A 16831-nucleotide genomic window follows, 5' to 3' on the forward strand; every position below is an offset into this window, starting at 1 on the left:
ACCCAGAAACAATAGAGCCGTCAGCCAGCAGTAAAGGTACCACTGCTGTTCTTCAAGTGGTTAATAGACAAGTACTGTATGTCTTATGAGTGACTGTTGACTCCATCATGTGGTTGGTTTGGGTATGACACACAGCTAGCTCCTGTATATTCGTTCTTTCCGATCCCGTAGAACATGAGTATGTAATTTATTTGTTTACATTCCTTTATCCTGGGGCCATATTTTTGATTTGTACACGCTTTACTATCACTTTTTTATACAACCTTTTTATCTGCTTGCTGACCGTATAACTTGTATATACAGAGGCAGAGCGGCTCTCCTGCACCATCAGTAGTATAAAATAACTAAAAAGAATTTCCATGAATATATCTCATACTTTGTAGAAGCTAAAATTTTTATGCAAACCAGTCAATACACACTTATTAGGTTTTTTTTTTTTACTAAAGATATGTAGCAGAATAAATTTATGGCCAAAATGTATGAAATTTTTTTTTTACTGGATATGTCTTATAACAAAATTGTTCTTTTTTTCGTTTATATTGCAAAAAATAAAAGGTGATCAAATACCAACAAATGAAAGCTCTATTTGTGTGAAAAAAATGATATACATTTCGTTTTTGGTACAGTGTAGCACGGCAACACAATTGTGAGGTAAAGTATAGCAAAAATGGCCTGGCCAGGAGGGGGGTAAATCAGTTTCAGGAGGCAAATGGTTAAACAACAGTGTACATTTATTTACAGTGTTGATACAATTTTATGTTTAATACCTTCTGCATATTTTACCTGTTTCTTGGTTTGGCTGTTGCTACGAGGCATGGTAGGAACCTTTTTTGCATACACACGTAGTTGTAAGTGTTAAACTTACCCATGGTATAAATAGTGACATTATATCCAATCATATAGGCATAACAAAGAATCTGGGCAGCTCCGATACATGTATCCATGCCCCCTTCACAGTTGACAGGTGTGTGACATCATTTCTGGTCCGTCCTTGAGCTCCAAGATGGTTACACTTCCTTCTGTCATTCGCTTCCTGGTTTCATTCCATTACCAGCTGACAGTGACAATAGAGCACTCCTTTTTTTTTTTTTTTTTTTTTTTTTTTTTTTTCATATATTGTATTTTTATATATTTATGTAATGGTCAGACATTGGAGATTGCACAACACTAAATAGTGCTGTCCTTTTTTCATACACTTTTTAATTGATAGAGTACCCTTGCCTGGATTGACAGAACCCTGGGGCGCATCTGAGCTGGAAGCTTGATGATATTCATGATAAGAGCTGACTGTCATCCTTTTGAGTGAGTTGCCAATTGTCTTTTTTACCTAAAAAAAAAAAAAAAAAAAAAAAGGTTTCCGATTACTACACTTAGTTTGGCATCCTCTTGTGTTCCCTTTTTACACCACGGCATTCTAAGGTAGATATAAAGTGACCCACGTATATAGACAGTGCATGTATAAAGTACATATCTAGCATACATCTAATTGTCCATATCCTCTTTATCACCATGTGTAGGGTTGCTTCACAGTGATGGTGGGTTCAGTCTCACATGGTCACTCCTAGCTAATGCACAGGTCAATAAAGGGTTTAACTATGACACCTTGGATACTGTATGGATATTTAGGGCAGTTTGTACCTGTGTCCTTTTAAAACTTTAATCTGAACCTTATGACACATTGGGTAATACCATGGACTTATATCAATTACCATTACAATTGTCATATGATGCTGTCCAGGCTATCCTTGTAAGCTTGTGCGCTGGTGCTGGCGGGGGCCTTGGCCCCTTGTGGCAAGAAAAATGTCATCTTATTTTTAATGGACTGATTTGTATGTACAGTATATAAATCATTATACAACTGTAAGTATGTACTTTGACATTCATGTAATGTTAATAAAATATGAATATGTGGTAAAAACTTCCTGATTTTGTTATAGATATTGTATACCCATAGCCCTGTGGAAGATATTGATCGAAATGCGTCGGTGTTTTGGGAAATGTACAGAAACAAGCATAAAGCAGTCTATGCATGTTCTCGTCTAGGTTGTCCTTGGGTATACTGCAGTAATGCATGAACAGATGTATATTGTTGTGATGTACAAAGACATGTCAGCCATTATGTGGTTTTAATATATTTATGTTTTATGCTGTATTAAAAAATATAGATTTTGTGATATGATACAATTGTACCGCAGTCACCTATAAAGTTCAAATGAAGATGGTATTGATTTTGGATGTTGACAGGATAAACCTTTTTGTCCTTGTTAGCTCCTAATTTATAAAACTATGGCCTAAGTCACCCAGTTATTTTCTGGGTCTCATAGCAGCAGCCACAAATGCGCGCTCATGTGGCCTCTCCTGATTTGCCTGTGGCCTTAGATGTTTCAGAGCCGACGGCTGCATAGACTGTCTGATTTTGAGTCACTCCAGACCTTGAGCTTTTCCAACTATTTATGAACAAAGATTAGAACCAGCTGGCAAGTTATTTTTCCCCCCACACCCACCCCAAAGCGATTATTGGCCTTTTATCAGTTTGGTAAGAATTGTGCACAGAAGCGGTCCATTTCCACTGTGGATAAGGCTGTGTCATACCTTAACAAGACACTTTTTGTTTGGGTAGATAAGGTGCCTGTCTTCAATTACCCAACTGATAGATGCTTAGAAACCCTTTCTAGAGCTCTGATCTCTCTGGTGGGTTCTGCCCTTTACCCAATCCTGGCAAAAATGTACTACTTATGTCAAAGTCCCTTAAAAGTGATCTAACCACTGCTTAGGCTGGTCCCTTGTTTGTTGAATGCATAGAGCAAATGGCTGTAAACGTTAATTGTAAGTTTGCTGAAAGCATCACAACTTATTTTTTTTGTATGTGCCTCATGTTGGTACATAAGCAAATTAAACTTTGGCTGGACTGTGGAACCGTTGTAAATAATGCTTAATTCACATAGCATTGAGGGATGTTTTTTCAAACCGGCTCTTGATGATAATATTAACAAGGATGCAACTGGTGGCAAGAGCATCTGCCTTTCTCAGCGGAAGAAGCTTAAGGAACAGACTGTGGCGTTCTCACCTTCTCTGACTGTTAAATGTCCTTATTGTTGTTCCACATCCTTAACCTTCTCATTGTGACCCCCCAAGCTTGACTTCCAGTCCACCTGAAAGGTCTTGCACTCACATTTGCTTAATGGTTGCTGGCTTTAAAGGCATGTCTGTTGAAGCCCAGGTTCTGATGGACAGGGGCATGTTTTAGTTTGTGATTCCTACAATGCTAAACACTAGGAAGTCTTCTTACTTGAAGGTCTTTCGTCGGAAGTGGAAGGCATACTTCACTTGTTGTGACTCTTGGGGGTTCCACTTTCAGAGTATCTCCATGGGGACAATTCCTCTCCTTCCTGCAGCTGGGCATGGCCCAGTATTTGACTGTTAGCAGTATCAAGGGTTAGGTTTCTGGCCTGTCTGTTTTGTTTCAGAGACTGTTGAACTCTTACTTTCTAATTGAGATCTTTGTAGAGGGGGTCTCCCATGTAGCTGCCCCTGTTTATTCTTTGTGGGATCTGAATCTAGTACCCTTTGTACTTCAGAAAATGCCATTTGAACACAATAGAGACATTCCTCTCTTCAATTTCTATTAGAAAGTAGTAGTTCTTGTAGGCATATCGTTCTATAATGTCTAGATGTCTCAGAGAAACCTTCATCCAAGCCTATGGCCTCAAGGATTGGGTTTCACGTTTTCCTGTCAAGGCACATTCTACTATGGTATTAGACAACTTTTTCTCAGATTTGCAAGGCTGCTACCTAGTCTTCTGTTAACACCTTCAAGTTCTACCAGGTGGCTATTTCAGCCCATCTGATGCCAGCTTTCGGCAGCTCTCCCAAACTTCGGTGGCAGTCCCCAGTTTTTTTGTTTTTTTTCTTGGGCCTGTTCACATTTGTTTGCTGTGGTTTCTATCCTTTACATTGCTTGTAGATGTCTTAAAAGTTTAAGACTTTCTGTGTCTATCAATGAATGGGAAAGACAATTAGATTTTTGTACTTAATGTAAAAGCTATTTCTTAGAGTTTATTGAGAATCACAGGTCCTGCCCAATGTTTATGAACATGCTGTTGATTATGCTTTGCTACAAAACTGAGGCATGCTGGTAGTAGGAGTGTTACCCTGGGTCGCCTACCAGTCTCTCTGTGTTCCTCAGTGGACTCTAAAAAAGGATTTTATAGCATGCACAAAAATCCTATTATACATGAGTGTGCCATCTCATGCCGCTACTATGACTAACCAGTCAAACTTTGTATATGTAAGGGACAGGAAGGAAGGAGCCTATGGTGGGTGTGTTTTGAGACTGAATACCCTAGTTATAAACCGGTAAATAAAAGGGGTTTGTAGACCTTCAGATTATTGAAAAAAGAGAGATAGGTAGGGCTTTGTATGCTTTTAAACCACAGTATTGGGCCATGTAGTGTCAAATAATGCCAGCAGGCATGCCTAAATTGTTCTAGAGATAGATTCTAACAATGTAGGTAGGTATTTACATATTATTTGACAGACCCTTTTAAACCAAATCAGTTAAAAACTGACCCATGATCATAATTCTCACTGGTCATGGAAATATATCTTCTGATACTGTAAAACTACAAATATATGCAGCTTTTTATAACTGCATATTTATACTTTATTTTCTTATTTTCTTTAGAGTTTAGCCGCCGCCTTAAGGAACGAATGCATCATAATATCCCTCACAGATTTAATGTTGGGCTCACAATGCGAGCAGCCAAATGTTCTGTGTGTTTGGATACTGTGCACTTTGGGCGACAAGGTGCAAAATGTTTAGGTAAGTCACTCTTCAAATGAGATTGCTGTGTCATATACCATGCTAATGAGGGCAGCTGTCTCGGTGTGTGGACCCATCTAGTTACTTGCTGGGCAGATTTGTTAACCTGCATTTCTGTTTGTTTTTCTGTAAGAATGTCAGGTCATGTGTCACCCAAAGTGTTCCTCCTGCCTCCCAGCTACGTGTGGCCTTCCTGCAGAATATGCTTCACATTTCAACGAGGCCTTCTGCAGAGAGAAAATGAACTCCCCAGGGATGCAGATGAAGGATGTAAACGGTTCTGTGCGACTGGAAGGCTGGATGAAGATACCAAGGTATAAAATACACTGCATGCATGCAGATCAATATTTAGAGCTCTAGCTCTGCCTAGGAATGAACAACTGATTATGAAATATCAGGGTAAGCTCTACGAGCAGGGCTATCTGATTTTTTTGGTGAATTGTAACTGTATTGTCTCCCTCCAAGTACTGAGCAAGCTGTTTGTTCTAACAATAATATATGCAATAAATAAAAAATAGAATAATATATTTTAAATGTAATTTAGAACATATTTTCTATACTTTATTTGTGTCTTGGCAGAACTAAATAACAAAAATGTTAAAAATATTTATTTTTTGTTAGATAAATATTACAATTTGCATATGATTTTTTTTTTTTTTTTGGAGTTGAAGCTGTCAGCAACATTTCACATGTATTCCAGGAACTCCTTACCTCCTGCTATAAAAAGCATGTATAACCACTTGACGACTGCAATACGTATATAAACGTTGCGGCTTTCAAGTGGGTTACCAGGGTTATGGCTGAAGAATCAGCCATAACCCTGCTACCATTTTGTTCAGTGGACGGCCAGCTTTCTCATGAAGCTGCTCTCTTGAGCTGCTGGATCGCTTTCCATAGCGGCGGAAGGGAACGTGTCCTCCCCCAACCACTCCTCCTGCCGCTCACCAGTGTTTCTCGGGCTTACAGTTAACGCCGGGCGGCCCGAGAAATGATCGGACGGTGCGACCTCCTCAAGATGGCGGCGATATGAAAGACTCTATGGTCTTTGATCACTTCTATCATGATGGAGGACCGGAGCGGCGTCATGACATTACATCCGGTCATCGGCGAAAGTAAACTATTTTTTTTTCTTTTTTAAAGCATACGTTCTAAAAAAAAAATTTTGGGGGATCTTTTGCTTTTAAAGGTAAAGAAGAGGTTTGGGGTCTTTTTGACCCCAAGCCGCTTCTTGAAGAGGGCCTATCATGCATATTTCTATTACAAGGGATGTTTACATTTCTTGTTATAGGAAAAAACTTGATAAAAAAAAATTAAAAGAACATTGTAAAAATAAATAATTTTTAAGCGCCCCATTCCACCATGCTCACGTGCACAAGCAACCGCATATGTAAATCACGCACACATATGTAAACGGTGTTCGCAGCATACATGTGAGGTATCACTACGAGCGTTAGAGCGAGAGTAATACTAACATTAGACCTCCTCTGTAACTCTAAACAGGTAACCTGTAAAAAATGTAAAAGCGTCGCCTATGGAGATTTTTAAGTACTGTAGTTTGTTCCCATTCTACAAGCATGCGGAATTTTAAAGCGTGGCATGTTAGATATCTATTTACTCACCATAACATCCTCTTTTATATTTAAAAAAAATTGGGGTAACTCTTGTGGGTTTTTTTTTTTAATTCGCGAAAGTGTATTATTTCCTAAAAAATCCTTGAAAAACTGCTGCACAAATCCCATGTGGCATAAAAAATTGCAACATTTGCCAATGTCATTCTCTAGGGTCTAAGACATACTGGTAGGTTAATTGGATCCTGTCTATATTGGCCCTAGTATGTGTATGTATGAATGTAAGTTAGGGACCTTAGATTGTACGCTCCTTGAGGGTTAGGGACTGATGTGAATGTATAATATATATGTAAAAAGCGCTGCGTAAATTGATGACGCTATATAAGTACCTGAAATAAATAAATAATATTTCCATGCAACAAAATGTACCGCTTTGAGCATAGAAATATGGACATAATCAGACTGCTAGGGAGGTTAAAGTGGGATTAAGATCTTAATGGCTCAAGCTCACAGAAAAGCAATTATTCATCCTCCTCCCACTGCTAATGTTTCCTACAAAGGAAGAGCATGGGTTTGTTCTTTATTTCGGACCAACCCTAGAAAAAAGCGGTCACTGCTGCCCACTGCCACCAACATAGCTATGACTCAGGCTTTTCCTGTCCCACAGCTGCACAAACACAAAGAGGCACAGGGATGCTTGTGACTATATTAGGTCAGTGTTCTTTCTGTGTCACCACCAGTGGGGACACAGAAAACAATAAATCACTCTACTTAAAAACAGTGTTGAAACAAACTGTGACACTACACCCTTTAAGGCATTATTTGGAAAATATGCAATGCAGAAGTTAGTATATTGCTTTCAAAATGAGAAAATGCAATTAACTGAGAACAGACTGAATATTATAACCCTGAAAGGTTACAAAGAAAGCCCAGTGAGTACAGTGTCATACACCATCAAAAAACATTTAGAAACTGGAGTAAACTCTGAAAGGAACAGGTCTAGTAGATCCAAAGCCACAAAACAATCAGAAGACAAGCTTTGGAGGTCAACAGCTTGCATGATTGACACCTAGGAGGATAAATAGCTTAACAGTGGTCAAAGTATGCAAACCTCACTTTTAATTGTCAAAGATAATACTTTGAGCTGTAGGATTGGATGTTTGAGTGACCGTAAGAAAGTCATTGCTAAAAATGGCAAAATTAGAAAAAGAGACTTGTCTGAATGGGGAATTAACCACCAGTGGACTACTGAAGATTTGAAAATGGACTTGTGGGCCAGTGATTCAAAACTTGGACTCTTTGGTTTATCATGTAGGGATTTTGTACAAGTAGGGAAAAAAAGGCCAAAGTGTGTGATACCAACAGTCAAACATAGTTATGTTTGAAGCGTAATGGTTTGTGCTCATTTGCTGTATCTAGAGCCTATGTCATGCACTAGCACCCTGAATCAAATGACCTACCACAGAATTATGCAGCTCTATGCAAATGCCCGCTAGTATATACATAGTTGGTTAGAGATTCACCCTGCAAGATATTAACCCAAAACATGCATCCTTTGTCTGAGCCTCTTCAGAAGGAAAGAATGGTAGAGTTTAAATGATAGAACGACCAACCTAATCTCCAGAGTTAAGTTTTACCTTCAGCGCTAGTTTTTTCATTTTGGATAGTGTAAGGGAAAGTTATAATCCATGTCAGTTTTTATTTGCCATCTGTGTCCCATTGTTGAGATTTCCTTTAACTTCTTGTCCCATAGCCAAAACAGAAAGGGATTCCCTGGCTGTCACCATTATCTCAACGAAAGTAGTGTCGCTTTTAAAAGATTTTGTCTCTATTGCATTAAAAAAAAAAAAAAAGCTCTTAGTGTAAAAGAAATGTAAAGCTGCACACTACAACATCTAAATACTTAAATGGATACACATATGTACAGAAAAATAGGTGTGCAAATATAAACCAGTATAAAATATTTTTATATATGTGTAAGTATGATTTCCAAATATATTAATGGTTGCAACACATTATATAGATAGTCTAAGGAACTCTTCCGGTTATTCCACTGTGAAGTTATGTAAAACAGCTTCAGTGCACCACTGCAGCCACACTGTGCACCCCAGTGCTTCACTGCTGCTTACCAGAATGGAGTATCTCACTGCTATGAGATCAAAACAGGGTTCATTGTCAAAACATCTATGATATTTTTTTAGCCCAACAGTGTCCAACCAATAATAGGAAGAAAAGGATCTCAAGCCAGTATGCACACCATCTCTCAGGCTCCCCTGCACCCAGCAATTATCAGAGAAATAAAGGAGGAAGCAGGACAGGAGCTCATACTGTAGTCGTAAAAGGTTCCATGTTTATTGCACTAAATGGTACTCATAAAATAACTGCAGGGATCGGCATTCAGTACTAGTCAAAACCGAAAATATCCACGATGTCATTCCGCTTGCCGGCCAGAGGTACCAGGGGTTTTACTTTTGGTTTTAAAAGCAAAGGTAAATCATTCTGAACCATATTTGATTTCCATTGTAGAAAGAATGCTGCAAGTGTGATTGTTTTTTTTATATGCAAAAGGTGACTACTTTGTTGAATGAAAAATTCGTAAAGATCTTTTGTTAAAATAAAATTAATTAAAACATCAGTTTAGACACTTAAAAAAGGGTTAAATACAATAAGTCATAAATCATTACAATATCCCTTTTTACCGTTGTATAATATCCCTGTTTGTACCTATAGCCATGGTTCACACTGATGTAGTTTCAGATGCATCTTGGATCGTTCCTATTGCACGAAAAGAGAAATAACATTGGTTCCTATGGAGCCATTTCAAATTTATGCAGTGCGACTATGATCCGACTTTGTGTAAGGGTCCTGTGCTATTTTGGTGCGATGCAGTCCGACTGTGGTTCATAGACTTCAATGGGATTGCTTTCAAATCGCAGGTCCCCACCCTTTTGTCATACGATTCCAGCATGTTTTCTTCCCCAGTCTCTCCTCTTCTGGACCACACACGCGCGTGTGTGCGTGCACGCATGTGTGTGTTAATAGTGAGAGAAAATATAGTTTGCATTGCAGTTGTAAGAGTGTGAATTCCTGCAACTGGAATTGAGAAATGTGTGTCATTAGATGCGGGTGCAGGCTCACAGTGGCTACAGCGTTTTGTGCCTTTTTGCAATTGAAACAATTATTTGGTAGGATGCTGGCTGCAAACACACAAAAATAGAGATCAAAACCTACAACACACAACATCACTTTGCACATGCACATTTTGAAAAGTGTCAAATGAGGTTATGCATATGTACTCAACTATTCAAAGACATGGGCCAGTAATTGAACTTTTCCTCGTGCATGGAGGTTACAGTATATTTGTATGACCCAGAACTGATCTCTATTCCCCCTATATGCAATCACTGGATGGACCCAGTATCTATGCTTTCTCTTCCTCTCACTGTTCTCCTTTTCAAATGAGGCTGCAGCTGTAGCAGTAGCAATTGCTACCATGGCCAAGTGCAGACTGGATACAACAGCTAACCACCACACAGTAGAGAAAAAGCAGGAAGATGAAGCCTTTATTTATGTAATTAAAGATATGAGTATCCATTGTCCACCACAGAAATTGCAGCAGTATCTAAACCATGGTAAAATCGCATCAAGTCGCACTGCAGCTGCACTTGAAAATCAGATCACAATTGCACTTCATCAGTGTAAACCTAGGCTTAATATTATGACAATGAAGTGTAAAAAAAAAAAAACTCTCAAGGTTGAAAAAAATCCTAAATAGGTGGTTTAGAGTTAGCCTGGTTATAGAGAAAGGTTTCTTTGACAAGAATGCAGAAAATTTTGACTGTCTCCCTTACTTTTTAGAAACAATAAACGTGGGCAGCAAGGCTGGGACCGAAAATATGTTGTTCTAGAGGGAACAAAGATTTTATTATATGATTCTGAAGTAAAAGAAGGTATGTCTTGATACTTTTTTTTTCACTGTGGGTAGGGTCTGTTCATTCTAAGTGTCTGAAGCTGGAGTGCCTTATGTAATCCTCACTCTTATGACTGTTAAGCATAGTCTAAAATTATGTAAATGAGTTAGTTCTTCCAAGTGACAATATTTCCATTTAAGTTTTATTAGTACATTTTATTTGTATTTTAATATTTTATTATGTATTGCATAGCTTGAGGCTACTTGCATTAAAATTCTGTAATGTTAACACATGAATGTTGAGAAATATATTTACTGCATATAGGCAGCCAGAGACCATCTGAGGAGTTTGAACTTTGTCTTCCGGATGGTGATGTCACAGTTCATGGAGCTGTAGGATCTACAGAACTTGTTAATACAGCCAAATCAGGTGAGTATCCATCACTGCAGGAAATATTCATATATTTATTTGCTTGTCCATTCTATGTCTTGCATATTTAGTGCATAAATTCCATATATACAGTAGTTTTGTTTTTTTAATTACCAGTCAGTTTTTGTATGCAGTTATTTATTTTCCTCTTGAATAGATGTACCATATGTGATGAAGGTGGAGTCTCATCCCCATACCACCTGCTGGCCTGGGCGTACACTGTATTTGTTAGCACCCAGTTTTCCTGACAAGCAGCGCTGGGTCACCACCTTGGAGTCTGTGGTTGCTGGTGGGAGAGTGTCCAGGGAAAAGGCAGAAGCTGATGCGGTAAGTGGTAGGAGTTCCTCAAAGCTAGATTTCTGTACAATTCAGTTTAATGGCCATTAATCCTATAACAAAAATGCCTTATACAAATATATAAGACATATTCATTCCCAAAAAACATACGTTTATGCATAGATTCACCTAAATAAAGTTGGATATTACAGAATTAAGAACACTAAAACCAATCAGTAGAATTTTAGTAGGCATACTTTGCAAAATATATAGGCAATTTGGCAATAGTCTCACGTTGATTAGGTTGACACATTCCACTACCCAAGGTGGCAATTTATTCCAAATATATGATTTATTTCTAAAAATGTCAATAAATGTGTATCTAATTGTCCAAGAGTTACAAAAGAGAAACTACAGAAATTGTAGAGGGTTGTACTGTGTTATCCATTGAATAATGCAATAAGTTGGGAGTTTAAGTGATACCTTTTAATGGCTAATTTAAGTTATTACCAATACAGGCTTTCAGAATAACTTAAATCTTTGTCAGGCTTTATGCATAGTATAATAGCAGTGTACCACACACAACCCCTTTACAAATCAATGCTTCCACAGTTGAGCTCCCTAGAGTCCAGTTAAAAACGCTTTCATGCCTCATTTGATCTTTAGCAAGATCCATTATAAAAGTTTAGAGAGAAAAAGCATAAAAAGAGGAAATGGGTGGACAGTACAGAAAAAAGTAAGTGTGAAAAAAAATAAACTAAACCATTTAGGTATTAGAAGCCAGTCTAATAGAATTGTTCCCAGATAATAATAGTAGGTACATCTGTAAGGAATACACAAACTAATTGTGCAGCCCTTTACCCCTGCAGACAGAAGTGCCAAATGGCTGCAGGGTGGGCAACAAGGGTCTAACTTTATATAGTTACTGGTAGTATGAGATTTAATTTGACAGTGATGTGGGTGTATAAATATGGAATCTGCAACATAATGAGGTCAATAAAATATGCACAAAAAATCCCATTACAGCCACATTTTATGGAACACTGAAATATATAGTACATTCTTGACGCTGCCTAGTGCTAACCTTCGTCTTTTCATATGTTTGTTTTCGTTACTTTGTTTTGTTTGACTTGTTAGGAAAAAGTTTCACAGTTATTATTTTGATAAACAGCTTTTCCCTTCAACCATATCATTTGGACACTATTGCAAATACTGTTTTAAGAAGGAATTGGCTATAACAATTTCTGCTCAGTTTTAGGACCGATCCCTAGCAGTACTAACCTGAAAATCCAACAGTGAGTGACATCAATGCTTCAGCTAAAGCTAAGCTACCTTTTTGAAGACTGTGGATGAATTCTTTACAGGGTGGAACATTTGAGATTAAAGTTGAACGAAATACTCTTATCCTTTACAGCCAACAAAACTGCCATCTTAGCTTTTGTTTGATTTGCAGTTGGTGTGGGGCTCCACATGTGATCAGCAATGACACCAACTATTTGATGGCTTGACAATCTGGTTGAGGGTTAACATAAGCACATTAGTAACAGTTTATCATTCAAGGAATACCTTGAATATATAATAAATATTTAAATTGGTGGATTTGGTTCCCCTTTAAGTTACAGATCCTTAAATGGACATTGTCCAAAGGCTTCAGTTACTGAACTCTTTCAAGAATGCTAGTTCCCTGTCTGTCATTCTGATACTCGGACTTCAGTGTTTTCCAAGTTGCTGCAAGTATAGAGGCACTCATATACAGCATGCTTGTTGCAGGACTGTGATTGAAACGCAGTAAAGTCATACACAGCAAGGCATCCAGAATTTGATTAGGTGTGCAGTAGCAGCCTCCATACTACTCTAATGACAGAGTTACTTTAAGCAGATAGGATTAGTGGTGCAATCTAGTTGAACAGTGTGAGAACTCCCTGCTAGGAATAAGACTTTCAGGGCTAAGAGCTAAGAGTTTCAAAGTCTTAGAAAAACTGAACCTGCCATCATCCATGCAAGCATGAACTGTATGATGTGGTATCTAAACGAAACAACTGCTTGATATATTCGATTTTGGACATTGCTTTTGAAAACAATAAAATGGTGCTTCTTGCAGCCAGCTAGATGGTATCATACAGTACATAATTCTTGTATTTCAGAAACACAGAAAAATTAATTCAGTCATATTTTTATTAAAGGAGAAGTTTGGGGTTATAAAAAAAAAAACCAAACACACATATTCACTTTAGGACCACAGACTGAGTGATCGCATGACCTCTGACCGTTAAGATCTCAGTGTGCTCCGAGCAGAGAGCAGTGACCCCTTTCAGTTACCCCTTTCTGCTCTATCCCTCCAGCGCTCACTGGAACACTGCGCTGGAGAAGGGTAAACGCAGTTGGCTCCAGATCTCAATTATATAAAGAGAGCCAAAGCCAGCCATCAGGCAGCTGGGTGGATCCTGACAATATGGTCAGGATCCTTCCAGGCAATAGCCTACTATAAGCTGACTCCAGGTCACAGGAGAGCAAAAGTAAGTGCACTCTTGTGACCCACAAGTAAAGTATGGCCTAAAATGCTTTGGTCACAATTCTGTTTTAGATCATAAGCGAAATCTCCTGCACTCAAGGACCCAGGCAGGTGGCGAATAGATGGAAACAGACCTGGAAAGATCGACCACCAATGCATGTAGAGTTGTGCAGCTCCAAATAAGGCTGGGGAAGCCCGACCAATACTGCAAATCGAAACAAAAACGAGAAGCGCACCAACCTTGCGCATTACCTCAGTAACCAAAGTTTATTCATTATAAAATAATACTCACAAACCGCGAATAAACTCAGGCATGTAAGTCCTCAAAGGGACCTGAAAGATAAAGAGCCAGCGCGGATCCCATCATGGGGGTAGATACTCAGTACAGCTGACGCGTTTCGAAGGGCATCCCTTCTTCATCAGAGCTATGATTACTTTGGTTACTGAGGTAACCAAGGTTGGTGCGCTTCTCGTTTTTGTTTCGATTTACAATTCTGTTTTAAACAACCTATGAAATGTCATTTTAAGTGTAACAAATGTAAGTACCTTAAAATGAATTTATAATGGCCTACTGTAATCCCCAGTTTACCAGTGCTCAGACTTGGGAAGGGAGCTATGTTAGCACAAGGAACCAAATGCAATATTCCCAACACACATGTTGACCACAGGCTGGGAACCATAGACAATTCAAATGAAGAAGTGTCTCCAGCACACCAAGCATACATGTGACTATGAAATAAAGCTTTGGATCCATTTTTAGAAATCCTTGGTGTGCTGGTAACATTTCTGCACTTAGCACAAAGAACCAGTCCCGCTTTGCTGCACATGAATGCTGACAGGAAAATAGAGAAATCAAATGAGCTCACCGGTGTGTTGCTACTGCTTCATTGTCCAGGTCCTTCAATAGTGCTGTATTTGGACCATGCTGTGCTGTCTGGTACGGTGTTTGTGTCACATGTCTTGCTGCAGAGAATTGAAAATCCTGTGGCAGGTAAATCGGTTCCCTTATTTTGTCTCAAATGTGTATTTAGCTGTTTGCTGTCAGCTTTAATGACAGTTTATGTGCAATCTTTAGGGTTTGGCCCTTTTACACAACCTGCTTTCAAAAATTGCTAACTGTTCTCTAAGTGGCAATATCTTTTGAACAACCTTTCAAAAATTAATTGCAAACAGTGTCTACATTCCCTCAAAAAACATAATACTAATATACATGACTGCATAACCTCCTTCATACAGGATTAGTATGTAACTTTGTGTTGCTCTTTTCATGGTATCAGGATGAGTGTATTGGAGGTAGTAGAAAAGGTAAATATTCCTATGTGCACCGCTGACACAAGTCTGTTGTGATTGCATTTTGTTTTTGTTACACTGACCAGTGTTTTTACACACTCTCCTTGTGTCACTGTCACTTTGTGCCTTCCCTGTAGATTGAATGTGATTTTGTGAATAGCATAAACTATATCTCCTTTTTTTTTTTTATATCTTTTTTTTTTTTTCAAGTTATTTAAATGATGGTGAAGTCGAAGGGCTGGTTGGGGATAAAGTTTGGGAAAGAATGTAGGAGGTGCTGAGCATTTGAAATCAGGTCTTCTCTCAGCAGTCTTAAAGGAGGGGATAAAGTAAGCCCTAGGATAATACATTCACTCACTTCAGAGCCCCCTTTCTACTGTTCTGAAGGGCAGCTGTATGCACCTTTAGATCAGATAGAGTTGCTTGAGTATCCAAGATAGACCTGTATGGGTACAGCATCTGCTAGAAGCAGGGAAAGTTGCCATGAGACTGGAATTAAGCTCCATTCAGTGGAATATTCTGCATCTTGACCGTATGAATGATTGTTTTCTTTTATGTGCATTACATAGAAACTGCTTGGAAATTCCCTTTTGAAACTGGAAGGAGAAGACCGTCTAGATATAAACTGCACTATACCTCTCACAGAGCAGGTAAGGAGTTGCACAGTAATCTATCCTCTCTATTGCAGGGTAAATGTGTCAGATGATTTCAGACAATAAAAAATAAGCAAAATATTTTTGTAGAACTGTGTTACCTGTTGGTTCCTGTGTTACTTTTTTACTGTAATTGATTTATTGCTACTTGGAGCCATAGTGTGCCATTTCTTAAAATGTGTGCAGAGATCTGTGTGGGTCCTGTTCTTCAGACCCACGCTGACTCAGCCTGCAAATGCCATTCCCACAACCTGCTTTTGAATCCAGTTGCATTTTCTACCCAACCCTACCTAACACCCACTTTTACAACTGCCATGTTACACAAGAGTTCTGGGTTATAAAAAGATTGCCAAAGGCTTTCCAAGTTACAGAAAGACTATAGTGACTTCCATTGGCCAGGGAGACACCCAGAGTTATTCAGGGAGACTTTGTGGAGCAGGTGAGAAAGAAATTGGTAAAACTGATCCAAATATATTGCAAAGGGTAGAGGTTCCCAGGACCTGAAGATAAACGTTGTAAGCTTATTGCTGAATTTGGAAGCCATGGGTTCCATGCCCAGCATCTCCTACCTTTTGACGGAGTTCTTGAAACACCCTTGGGTATGGAGACTTTTCCTCCGAGTCCAGACTTTGATGACTGAGGTAGTCTGCTTGCCAGTTGTACACGTCTGGAATGTGTATGGCAGACAGGGCTGAAATATGCATTTCCACCCACTCTACAATCTGATCGGCTACTCTTTGAGCTGTGAGACTTCTGGTGCCTCCTTGGCAGTTCATGTAAACCACTTCAGTGGCATTGGGTCGACTGAATCCCATTTGGGTGACTTTGCAAGTGAGAGGTCCAGTGCTGAAGAGATAACTCAAATGCTCTGAGTTTGAGAATGTTGATCGGGAGCCAGAATTCCTCCGGCAGCCAAATCCCTTACATCGCAAGGGTGTCCAGGACTTCTCCTCACCAAACATGCTAGCATCCATCTCGAGAACCTTCTAGACCAGCTGGAGGGGAGGAAACATTTCCCCAACCCCTGGTGTGGGCTCATGACCTACCAGGTCAAGGAAAGCCTGGTCTTGGTGTTCATCATGAGTGGTGGTCCAGTGACTGAGCCTTCTTGTATCATACAGCAAGAATGTTAGGTGAGATCTACCTTGAAAGAGGACACCAGTAAACCCACTACTCTTAGGTATAGGCAGAGGTTTGGTTGACTCCAGGACTGTAGCATCCAAGCATGGGAGTGGACTGTTTAGGGTCTTCCTTCCACAGGAAAAGTTCCAAACAGGCAGGTCTTCAGGTCCTGGGATCCTCTACCATTTGCAATAAATGCTCTAGTGACTAATTTGGATTAGTTTAACCAAATTTCCTGATCTGCTCTA

At 39.1% G+C, this 16831-nt stretch overlaps 1 protein-coding gene across 2 annotated transcripts in view; it reads left to right on the top strand.

Moving 5' to 3' along the window:
• The window catches only part of LOC149449356 (citron Rho-interacting kinase-like), a 201808-nt gene that overhangs the window by 162846 nt on the left and 22131 nt on the right, over nt 1-16831 (top strand). For both annotated transcript variants that reach the window (XM_089693340.1, XM_089693341.1), the window contains exons 32-37: nt 4685-4822; nt 4956-5136; nt 10249-10340; nt 10626-10730; nt 10888-11057; nt 15378-15458. In XM_089693340.1, the coding sequence (XP_089549466.1) occupies nt 4685-4822; nt 4956-5136; nt 10249-10340; nt 10626-10730; nt 10888-11057; nt 15378-15458 (767 nt within the window). The remainder of the gene's footprint in view (nt 1-4684; nt 4823-4955; nt 5137-10248; nt 10341-10625; nt 10731-10887; nt 11058-15377; nt 15459-16831) is intronic.

Source organism: Staurois parvus, unplaced genomic scaffold, assembly GCF_062004578.1.
Source record: "Staurois parvus isolate SC_StPar_1 unplaced genomic scaffold, SC_StPar_1.0 ptg000626l, whole genome shotgun sequence".
In the NCBI taxonomy this organism is placed as follows: domain Eukaryota; kingdom Metazoa; phylum Chordata; class Amphibia; order Anura; family Ranidae; genus Staurois; species Staurois parvus.